The sequence below is a fragment of the Solea solea genome, chromosome 20, assembly GCF_958295425.1.
Source record: "Solea solea chromosome 20, fSolSol10.1, whole genome shotgun sequence".
NCBI classification, from domain to species: Eukaryota; Metazoa; Chordata; class Actinopteri; order Pleuronectiformes; family Soleidae; genus Solea; species Solea solea.
Window position 1 is genome coordinate 7,010,831 of NC_081153.1, and position 13,209 is coordinate 7,024,039.

General features: G+C 35.7%; 1 protein-coding gene across 1 annotated transcript; it reads left to right on the forward strand.

The window, feature by feature from the left end:
* Positions 1 to 810: 810 nt before the first annotated feature.
* Positions 811 to 4,761, forward strand: zgc:91910 (Zinc finger protein 706-like). Its single transcript, XM_058618415.1, has 4 exons — positions 811 to 911; positions 2,226 to 2,375; positions 2,648 to 2,775; positions 3,748 to 4,761. Exons 2-3 carry the CDS (start codon positions 2,241 to 2,243, stop codon positions 2,741 to 2,743), a joined length of 231 nt encoding a protein of 76 aa, XP_058474398.1. The 5' UTR covers positions 811 to 911; positions 2,226 to 2,240; the 3' UTR covers positions 2,744 to 2,775; positions 3,748 to 4,761.
* The last annotated feature ends 8,448 nt before the right edge of the window (positions 4,762 to 13,209 follow it).

The following is a 13,209-nucleotide window of genomic DNA, read 5'->3' on the forward strand; positions in this document are numbered from 1 at the left end:
TGAAGGACGTCATCGCTGCACCTCTTTATGTCATTTTTATTTGAATTCTTTTTTGTACTCTGATGCTGTTGACCTCGGTGAACTCATGTGTCAGTTAATGGAGAAAAGAGAGAGAAAGGAACACAAACCTGTCTGTCTCTGCTCTGTGTGTGCGTGTGTACGATTATGGACTCATTTAATGTAATAAAGTGATGAAACTGTGTTCACTTTGTGTTTGTTCTCTTTGCATTAAAAAGATGTACAGCTTTATAAATTCACATGTAAACCTCAGCAGACAATAGTTTAAGTGTTCTGACGATAGATTATTCTTACTTTTTAGGATTCTTGTTTTTGTTTTGTTTCACCTAAAAGTATAAAGACAAGTAAAGTAAGGTCATGAAAATATTTTAAAAAACATAAATATAAATGTGTAAAATGAAATATCCTCAACTCAAATATCCCTCATTTGTATATAGTGACTTGTAGGTTGTTCATTTGTGGAGTAAATTACCTAAATGTATACACACATTTTTTAATTCTATTTATGATGAACAGTAATTTGTTCAAAGGAAATAACATATAGCCTCAGGATTATGAGAACATGTAAAAAAGTAGTAAAATAAAATGTATAATGTATAAAGATAAAATAAATAATATCATTTAAAAAAAAATACTTAACATAAGTGTCCTAAGATTATTGCACAAGTACATTTAATGTAAAATCAGTTTTCAGTTTTTCACCTGTAGAAAACTAATATCTCAGAAAAAACTAAATGAATACGATTTACCACTGGCTGCAGTCCTCCAGTTCGGCGGGGGGCGCTGTTCGCTCCACTGTCAGCTTGTATGCGCTTTGGAGTTTCCTCTGCCTTAAAAAAAAGAAAAGAAAAAAGACATCGACAAAAGCGTGAGGAGTGTGTGAAAACTTGAAGGTAAATTTTCCTGAAAAGCAATGTTTTTTATCATTAGTTTCCAGCTTTTTCCTTAACGTGGTGTCAGATAACGACGGTTTATACACGAAACCGTTCTCTTAAACCCGCGACAACATTTAATCGCGTAGTATCTCGGTCACATGTAATCTTAGCTCACGGCTAACAACGTTAGCAAGGCGGCGCCGGTTGATGAGAGGCCTGTTTTGAAAACGTTGATATTTTTAATTGAACTGCTCTTTACTATTAATCATATTTACGTGTGTGTGTGTATGTATTTTTTATATAGAAACAGGTCATAATGAATGCCTTCGTTTTGGATTCTAGCCTCACAGCGAATCAATAACAAATACTCGAGTTCAGCAGGCTTTTTTAAAGAGTTAAAATACGTTAAACTCCGTTTACGTTAAATGACAGTTAATACTAAGTCCTCTAGTTTGTATTTACACCTGTACAAATGTATTTAAGCAGTCCACCGTGTTCAGCAATGTTGTTCAAAGTTGAATTTTAAATCAGACATTTCTACCATACTTAAGTAGTAGAGCTGCAACTGGCCATTATTTTCTGATTATATTATCAAAATAGTTAGTGATCGATTAAGTTTCTTTGCTCCATGTTTCAAATAAATCATTCAAAGTGAATCATTTTGGTTTGTGGACAAGACATTTGAGAACATCATCATTTCCAGGTTGAGGAACGCTGAACATTTTTTGAACATTTCCTGACCAAACAAGCACTTGATTAATTGAGAAAAATAACGACAGATTAATCAATTATGCAAATAATTGTTAGTTGAGGCCCTAGGTGATATTGTTTAATTCTGTAATGTGCCTAATATTGAAATTATTTTAGTCTGTAATGTATCCAGATCATCATGGTTTGTGTGTTCAAATCTTTTTTTGACAAAATGTGTGGTGGAACTAATGGAAAGATGTAACGAATGTCTCTTCCTGTATGCTAATCAATTTACAGTTAACACCTCAAACTTTAATGTCTTTTTTTATGCGTTGGCATAGTAAACATCTGTTAGTGGTCAGTCATCAGATTTGTCCATTAACTACACCTACATTTACGGTGCATTTCCACCGGCTCTACTCGCCTCACCACGGCGGTTTAAGCAGTGTTTCCTCTAGCCTAGTACCTGGTACCAGGTTCTATTTTTAGTACCTGCTCAGGCGAGGTTCCAAGCATGCTTAAAAGTACAGTCCTGCATATTAGTCATGATGAGAGGAAAACCGCGGTGGTAGTAGATTTGCAGTGATTACTCTGTGTCCTTTTTATTTATTTAGTTATTTATTTCATTTTTTGTTCCTGCAGGTGAAGTGGAGGGCCATGGCTCGTGGGCAGCAGAAGATTCAGTCCCAGCAAAAGAATGCGAAGAAGGCAGCAGATAAGAAGAAAGGTCAAGGAGCCGACCAGAAGACGGCAGCTAAAGCTGCTCTGGTCCACACCTGTCCTATCTGCCGGGTAAGAACAAACATAACATAAAGACGTAAAGATGGACGTTTTGTTTTCTTCAGTTAGACAGAAATCGTAATGTTTCGCTATATGATTGACAAAATATTGATTATCACAGAATTGTTTTATGGTGATATTACTGGTATTGTGGACCATGTATCTTGTATTATGAAGTACCCTGTGGCTCCCGCCCTAGTCTTGAAGTCCAGTGTATTAAATATCACTTCATAGTTTGTCACTTTCCGTAGCGATGTGACTAAAAGCTTTTCTTTTTCTTTCAGACACAGATGCCTGACCCCAAGACTTTCAAACAGCACTTTGAGAGCAAACACCCAAAGTCCCCTATGCCTCCTGAGCTGGAAGATGTTCAAGCATAAAGAACTACAGGCTGGAGTGGACCTGAACCTTGGTAAGAGCGAGACATGGTACAGTATCTCTACTGTCGTGACCAAAATAATTGTGATTCATGTCAATAACAATTTTTTTTTGTTGACATACAAATGTAATTGTAAAAATGCGCTTTTCTGTTTTGTAAGATTTTGATTCTTAAACATAAACCAGTGAATTTCTCTTCCTCCGTGTTAGTGCTCATATTCTTAAAACGTATGGATACAGAGAAAATTAATGAACTACTGTTAAAAAGCATGACTGATGTTACAAAATGTAATGACACACAAACATGTCACAAATATTACAAAGATGTGAACTACATGATGAAAGAAGTTACACAAAATTTTGTTTGGAAAACATGTTGCTAATGTTTCACTGAACGTTACTTCCATTACTGAAAAATGTGACATGTAACATGTGACGAGCATTACATCAGTAGTGACCTTACCAAAACATGTTACAAAATGTTGAAATGCCAGTAAAACGTGTTGCTAACATACATAACTTATGTTGCAAAAATGTTCGGGATTAATATCTTTTTATTGAGCATTGTAAAGTGAAAAACAAGAAACTTAGATCAGATCTAGAGCTGCAACTAACGATTATTTTCATCATCGATTAATCGGTCAATTATTTTATCGATTAATCGTTTGGTCCATACAATATCAGAAGACCTTAAAAAATGTTGATCGTCAAACATGGAAATGATGCCTTGTGGCATTTATAAATCACATGAAATATTAACAATTTTCTCCATGCACGATTATCCCGATTATAGAATTTCTTTTCTAACAACTTTTTGCATGTGATTTTTTTGTAACGTCTAAGAGAAAATTAATGTTTTTCACAAATTAAATTGTCATTGCTGATATTTTCAAACACAAATGTCTTCAGAATGTAAGGCGTCCAAAAAGTCACTTTTGGTCACTCTTTGCATTGTTTATATTTTATAATTACACACCACTAAATACAATAACATTGTTGTCTACAGATACACGATGACCATGGACTAAACGTTGAGTTGCGGCACCTGAAGGAAGTAGATGAAGAACACTGGGACCCGTCAGTATTCATGGACAGCGGGTTGGGATGTGTGTATGTCGCGTAGATGTGTTTGTCTCAGAGAAGACTGTAATGACGGGGCACTAGTACACCACCAGCCCATGTTTTTATATTTATTGTGTACAACTACCTTGAGATTCCAGATTCGGGGGCAGAACCAGCAACATTTCCTGCAAACACTGAATAAAATTCACCATGTGATTAATGATGCGAGAGTCTACAAGAGCACTAAATTTAAAGATTCTTCACTTGTCTACAGTTGACATGGAACTGCTGTTGGGTTACAACTTTTAAATTCCAGTCGTTTGGATTAATATGATAATTTGCCTCTTCAACTTAATTATATCACTATGTCAAATCTGTTTTTGGAGATTTATGGTTAACATCTAAGTAAAAAGTTGAAAGCTTTTCATCATCTGTGCTGCTCCACAGGTGTCCTCATTCACTAACACCTCACAACAGTAACCTCACCTTATTTTACCACAAATTCTTTTTCTGTTTTTAATGTCCTCAAATGCATTTGTCTTGGGCTGCATCCACACAACTCCGTTTGCCATCTGTCATGTTTCAGAGCCCAGTTAAAGAAAAACCCCGCTCTTGACACCACCATTTGAATTTACTTTCTGTTTACACTGTGACAGACGCAGAGCTGAAAACTAGTCCAGGCGCCGATTGTTTGAATTTATTGCGGGGTTGTATGGGTGTAGCCCTAAAATAATCTCTGCAATAACAAACCATTAACAAGATTAGTTTTGATTGCCACACTTTCAGCTTTAGTTTGAATGTTTGTTGATGAAAAGGACTAAAAATATTTGTTTTGATTCCATAACTGCCAAAATAATGGTTCCCTGTACTTTCTGGTCCTTCATTTGTTCAAAAATAGACAAAAAGTTTGCTTTCTGTTTTTTTTTACCCTTTCCAATAAATTGAACAATGTATTTAATGTGATGGATCTTCGTTGTTTGTCTACTTACCACTTTGAAACTTTATATTGGTTAATTTACATTAACTTTGTTTCACCAAGAATACAATGAAAAAAATTTTTTTAGCTTTTTATTTACTTGTTACTTACGACTGGCCCTCTGCCCCCGGTGCAACTGTCGATCGGAGTGGACTCTCCTCAGTGTGCCCAGTTGTGTCGCCAGGGCGGGCAGCAGTTCAGTAAATGGGGGGTCGGCTGCGATGTTGGCAACCCACCCGACCTGTCTTGAAACACCGACCAAGTCGTTTTTAGGTTTTAATTGACAGATTACACACACAATAAGCAGGAATGTTTGGAGGACGTACTATCACATCATACACACATGAACATCCCCCCCATCCCTTCCTCTCACCCTCTCTCTGTCTCTCTCCCTCTCTCACACACAGACACAGACTTCTGCTCATCCAGATTTACTGTAAATGTCACACACCAACAACATGACAGAATGACTTGCCATTTCGGTAAACAATAAAAATATAAACTCCCACTGTGTTAAATACGTCCCGTGTTCATCTTTGTATTTTCGTTTTGCTGTGCATTTTTTCCACACCATTTCAAAGGGAACTTGACAAATTGTTTACTCAACAATGAGGTTTTCCCTCGCGCATGTGCGCATTTGATATTGAACTAAGGCGAACATGGTACACACATACATGACAAAAAAAACCAGAAACACATAATTTGATATGAACGTAAGAGCCGCATGAAAGTAAGCAAAGAGAAACACATACTATACTATATTTTTGGTGATTTTGGACGACATACTATACTGTGATATTTTTTGGTGATTTTGGACGACATACTGTATGTACTATGACATTTTTTGGGGATTTTGGACAACATACTATACTATGACATTTTTGATCGATTTTGGACGACATACTATACTATGAGTCTTTTGACCGATTTTGGACGACATACTATACTATGACATGTTTGACCGATTTTGGACGACATACTATACTATGACTCTTTTGACCGATTTTGGACGACATACTATACTATGACATTTGTTGATCGATTTTGGACGACATACTATACTATGAGTCGACCGATTTTGGACGACATACTATACTATGACATTTTTGATCGATTTTGGACGACATACTATACTATGACTTTTTTGACCGATTTTGGACGACATACTATACTATGACTTTTTTGACCGATTTTGGACGACATACTATACTATGACATTTGTTACCGATTTTGGGCCACATACTATACTATGACTTTTTTGACCGATTTTGGACGACATACTATACTATGACATTTTTGATCGATTTTGGACGACATACTATACTATGACTTTTTTGACCGATTTTGGACGACATACTATACTATGACATTTGTTACCGATTTTGGGCCACATACTATACTATGACTTTTTTGACCGATTTTGGACGACTTACTATACTATGACTTTTTTGACCGATTCTGGACGACATACTATACCATGAAATTTTTTACTGATTTTGGACGACATACTATACTATGACATTTTTGATCGATTTTGGACGACATACTATACAATGACTCTTTTGACCGATTTTGGACGACATACTATACTATGACATTTTTGATCGATTTTGGACGACATACTATACTATGACTTTTTTGACCGATTTGGACGACATACTATACTATGACTTTTTTGACCGATTCTGGACGACATACTATACCATGAAATTTTTTACTGATTTTGGACGACATACTATACTATGACATTTTTGACCGATTCTGGACGACATACTATACTATGACTTTTCTCACCGATTTTGGACGACATACTATACTATGACATTTTTGACCGATTCTGGACGACATACTATACTATGACTTTTCTCACCGATTTTGGACGACATACTATACTATGACATTTTTGACCGATTTTGGACGACATACTATACTATGACTCTTTTGACCGATTTTGGACGACATACTATACTATGACATTTTTGATCGATTTTGGACAACATACTATACTATGAGTCTTTTGACCGATTTTGGACGACATACTATACTATGACATTTGTTACCGATTTTGGGCCACATACTATACTATGACTTTTTTGACCGATTTTGGACGACATACTATACTATGACATTTTTGATCGATTTTGGACGACATACTATACTATGACTTTTTTGACCGATTTTGGACGACATACTATATTAAGACATTTGTTACCGATTTTGGGCCACATACTATACTATGACTTTTTTGACCTATTTTGGACGACATACTATACTATGACATTTTGGATCGATTTTGGACGACATACTATACTATGACTTTTTTGACCGATTTGGACGACATACTATACTATGACATTTTTGACCGATTCTGGACGACATACTCTACTATGACTTTTTTGACCGATTTTGGACGACATACTATACTATGACTTTTTTGACCGATTTGGACGACATACTATACTATGACATTTTTGACCGATTCTGGACGACATACTCTACTATGACTTTTTTGACCGATTTTGGACGACATACTATACTATGACTTTTTTGACCGATTCTGGACGACATACTATACCATGAAATTTTTTACTGATTTTGGACGACATACTATACTATGACATTTTTGATCGATTTTGGACGACATACTATACAATGACTCTTTTGACCGATTTTGGACGACATACTATACTATGAAATTTTTGATCGATTTTGGACGACATACTATACTATGACTTTTTTGGGGATTTTGGACAACATACTATACTATGACAGTTTTTTGGGATTTTGGACGACATACTATACTATGAGTCTTTTGACCGATTTTGGACGACATACTATACTATGACATTTTTGATCGATTTTGGACGACATACTATACTATGACTCTTTTGACCGATTTTGGACGACATACTATACTATGACATTTTTGATCGATTTTGGACGACATACTATACTATGACATTTTTGATCGATTTTGGACGACATACTATACTATGACTTTTCTGACCGATTTTGGACGGCATACTATACTATGACTTTTTTGACCGATTTTGGACAACATACTATATACTATGACTTTTCTGACCGATTTTGGACAACATACTATGCTATGACATTTTTGACTGATTTTGGACAACATACTATACTATGACTTTATTTTGGATTTTGGACAACATACTATACTATGACTTTTTTGATCGTTTTTGGACGACATACTATACTATGACTTTTTGGACCGATTTTGGACAACATACTATATACTATGACTTTTCTGACCGATTTTGGACAACATACTATACTATGACTTTTTTGATCGTTTTTGGACGACATACTATACTATGACTTTTTGGACCGATTTTGGACAACATACTATATACTATGACTTTTCTGACCGATTTTGGACAACATACTATACTATGACTTTTTTTTTTTTTTTTTTTTTTTTTCCCAACTTTATTTATAATTTTTCCATATCAAAAGTATTTATACAAGCATTTATTACACAAGTTGTCAACCCTGCCCCCCACCCCCCACCCCCCATCCAGGTGGCATCCCCACAAATATATTCACACTGTACAAACTACTAACCCGGTAACACAACATGGAAAAGGAAAACACAAAAACAAATAAATATAAACAAATACAAAAACACACACCAACAAAAATGACTCAAACGATCTATAGCGACGAGTATGGTCGTAACACCAACAATTCGGACTTCTGGTACAGGAATAAAAATAAAAAATAAAGAGTAAAAAATAGTGCAACATCAGAATCTGGGTATCAAGAAGACCAGGGCCACTACCCAAGCAAAATAAAATAAAAATAAATGAATAAAAACAAGAGGTCACGTAAAAGGCAAGTTCCTGACATGGGTCATGAATTGTGACCAAGTTTTGTCATATTTACCCTCCAACCCCTTTACTGTATACCTAATTTTTTCCAGAGCTAATCCCAGCATCACCTCTCTGATCCAATGAACATAGGAAGGGGGATTCTTTCCCTTCCAATTCAGCAGTATCAGACGGCGGGCATGTAACGATGCATAGGCGAGTGCAGTTTTGTGGAGATGTGACAACATTAGCTCATCACTGACTACACCGAAGATAGCTAACAGCGGGTCAGGTTGCAGTATCTTGCCAGGTATTGCTGAGAGTGACTGAAAAACTGACGACCAAAAAACGTACAATGATGGACATGACCAACTATGACTTTTTTGACTGATTTTGGACAACATACTATACTATGACTTTATTTTGGATTTTGGACAACATACTATACTATGACTTTTTTGATCGTTTTTGGACGACATACTATACTATGACTTTTTGGACCGAATTTGGACGACATACTATACTATGACTTTTTTGACTGATTTTGGACAACATACTATACTATGACTTTATTTTGGATTTTGGACAACATACTATACTATGACTTTTTTGATCGATTTTGGACGACATACTATACTATGACATTTTTGGACGACATACTATACTATGACATTTTTGATCGATTTTGGACGACATACTATACTATGACCTTTTTTGGTGATTCTGGACAACTTCCTATACTATGATATTTTTGACCGATTTTGGACGACATACTATATTATGACATTTTCGATCGATTTTGGACGACATACTATACTATGACATTTTTGGATGACATACTATACTATGACATTTTTGATCGATTTTGGACGACATACTATACTATGACCTTTTTTGGTGATTTTGGACAACTTCCTATACTATGACTTTTTTGACCGATTTTGGACGACATACTATACTATGACTTTTTTGATCGATTTTGGACGACATACTATATTATGACATTTTCGATCGATTTTGGACGACATACTATACTATGACTTTTCTCACCGATTTTGGACAACATACTACACTATGACTCTTTTGACCGATTTTGGAAGACATACTATACTATGACATTTTTGATCGATTTTTGACGACATACTATACTATGAGTCTTTTGACCGATTTTGGACGGCATACTATACTATGACTTTTCTGACCGATTTTGGACGACATACTATACTATGAGTCTTGACAGATTTTGGACGACATACTATACTATGACATTTGTTACCGATTTTGGGCCACATACTATACTATGACTTTTTCGACCGATTTTGGATGACATACTATACTATGACATTTTTGATCGATTTTGGACGACATACTATACTATGACTTTTTTGACCGATTTTGGACGACATACTATACTATGACATTTGTTACCGATTTTGGGCCACATACTATACTATGACTTTTTTGACCGATTTTGGACGACTTACTATACTATGACTTTTTTGACCGATTCTGGACGACATACTATACCATGAAATTTTTTACTGATTTTGGACGACATACTATACTATGACATTTTTGATCGATTTTGGACGACATACTATACAATGACTCTTTTGACCGATTTTGGACGACATACTATACTATGACATTTTTGATCGATTTTGGACGACATACTATACTATGACTTTTTTGACCGATTTGGACGACATACTATACTATGACTTTTTTGACCGATTCTGGACGACATACTATACCATGAAATTTTTTACTGATTTTGGACGACATACTATACTATGACATTTTTGACCGATTCTGGACGACATACTATACTATGACTTTTCTCACCGATTTTGGACGACATACTATACTATGACATTTTTGACCGATTCTGGACGACATACTATACTATGACTTTTCTCACCGATTTTGGACGACATACTATACTATGACATTTTTGACCGATTTTGGACGACATACTATACTATGACTCTTTTGACCGATTTTGGACGACATACTATACTATGACATTTTTGATCGATTTTGGACAACATACTATACTATGAGTCTTTTGACCGATTTTGGACGACATACTATACTATGACATTTGTTACCGATTTTGGGCCACATACTATACTATGACTTTTTTGACCGATTTTGGACGACATACTATACTATGACATTTTTGATCGATTTTGGACGACATACTATACTATGACTTTTTTGACCGATTTTGGACGACATACTATATTAAGACATTTGTTACCGATTTTGGGCCACATACTATACTATGACTTTTTTGACCGATTTTGGACGACATACTATACTATGACATTTTGGATCGATTTTGGACGACATACTATACTATGACTTTTTTGACCGATTTGGACGACATACTATACTATGACATTTTTGACCGATTCTGGACGACATACTCTACTATGACTTTTTTGACCGATTTTGGACGACATACTATACTATGACTTTTTTGACCGATTCTGGACGACATACTATACCATGAAATTTTTTACTGATTTTGGACGACATACTATACTATGACATTTTTGATCGATTTTGGACGACATACTATACAATGACTCTTTTGACCGATTTTGGACGACATACTATACTATGAAATTTTTGATCGATTTTGGACGACATACTATACTATGACTTTTTTGGGGATTTTGGACAACATACTATACTATGACAGTTTTTTGGGATTTTGGACGACATACTATACTATGAGTCTTTTGACCGATTTTGGACGACATACTATACTATGACATTTTTGATCGATTTTGGACGACATACTATACTATGACTCTTTTGACCGATTTTGGACGACATACTATACTATGACATTTTTGATCGATTTTGGACGACATACTATACTATGACATTTTTGATCGATTTTGGACGACATACTATACTATGACTTTTCTGACCGATTTTGGACGGCATACTATACTATGACTTTTTTGACCGATTTTGGACAACATACTATATACTATGACTTTTCTGACCGATTTTGGACAACATACTATGCTATGACATTTTTGACTGATTTTGGACAACATACTATACTATGACTTTATTTTGGATTTTGGACAACATACTATACTATGACTTTTTTGATCGTTTTTGGACGACATACTATACTATGACTTTTTGGACCGATTTTGGACAACATACTATATACTATGACTTTTCTGACCGATTTTGGACAACATACTATACTATGACTTTTTTGACTGATTTTGGACAACATACTATACTATGACTTTATTTTGGATTTTGGACAACATACTATACTATGACTTTTTTGATCGTTTTTGGACGACATACTATACTATGACTTTTTGGACCGAATTTGGACGACATACTATACTATGACTTTTTTGACTGATTTTGGACAACATACTATACTATGACTTTATTTTGGATTTTGGACAACATACTATACTATGAGGGCCACACGGTGTTGTAGTGGTTAGCACTCTCGCCTTGCAGCGAGAAGACCCGGGTTCGAGCCCCGGTTGGAACAAGGGCCTTTCTGCATGGAGTTTGCATGTTCTCCCCGTGTGTGCGTGGGTTCTCTCCGGGTTCTCCGGCTTCCTCCCACAGTCCAAAAACATGCAATGTGGGGATAGGTAAATTGAACACTCTAAATTGACCATAGGAGTGAGTGTGAGAGTGAATGGTTGTTTGTCTCTATCTGTGTGTGGCCCTGCGATGGACTGGCGAACTGTCCAGGGTGTACCCCGCCTATCGCCCGATGTAGCTGAGATTGGCACAGCACCCCCCGCGACCCTCTGGCAGAGGATAAAGCGGTAGATGATGACTGACTGACTGACTATACTATGACTTTTTTGATCGATTTTGGACGACATACTATACTATGACATTTTTGGACGACATACTATACTATGACATTTTTGATCGATTTTGGACGACATACTATACTATGACCTTTTTTGGTGATTCTGGACAACTTCCTATACTATGATATTTTTGACCGATTTTGGACGACATACTATATTATGACATTTTCGATCGATTTTGGACGACATACTATACTATGACATTTTTGGATGACATACTATACTATGACATTTTTGATCGATTTTGGACGACATACTATACTATGACCTTTTTTGGTGATTTTGGACAACTTCCTATACTATGACTTTTTTGACCGATTTTGGACGACATACTATACTATGACTTTTTTGATCGATTTTGGACGACATACTATATTATGACATTTTCGATCGATTTTGGACGACATACTATACTATGACTTTTCTCACCGATTTTGGACAACATACTACACTATGACTCTTTTGACCGATTTTGGAAGACATACTATACTATGAGTCTTTTGACCGATTTTGGACGGCATACTATACTATGACTTTTCTGACCGATTTTGGACGACATACTATACTATGAGTCTTGACAGATTTTGGACGACATACTATACTATGACATTTGTTACCGATTTTGGGCCACATACTATACTATGACTTTTTCGACCGATTTTGGATGACATACTATACTATGACATTTTTGATCGATTTTGGACGACATACTATAC

What these genes read in the sequence shown, in the direction of transcription:
- zgc:91910 (XM_058618415.1), top strand. Translation starts at nt 2,241, where the DNA reads ATGGCTCGTGGGCAGCAGAAGATTCAGTCCCAGCAAAAGAATGCGAAG. An exon ending in ACACCTGTCCTATCTGCCGG is followed by an intron (nt 2,376 to 2,647) that starts GTAAGAACAAAC and finishes TTTTTCTTTCAG; the next exon opens with ACACAGATGCCTGACCCCAA.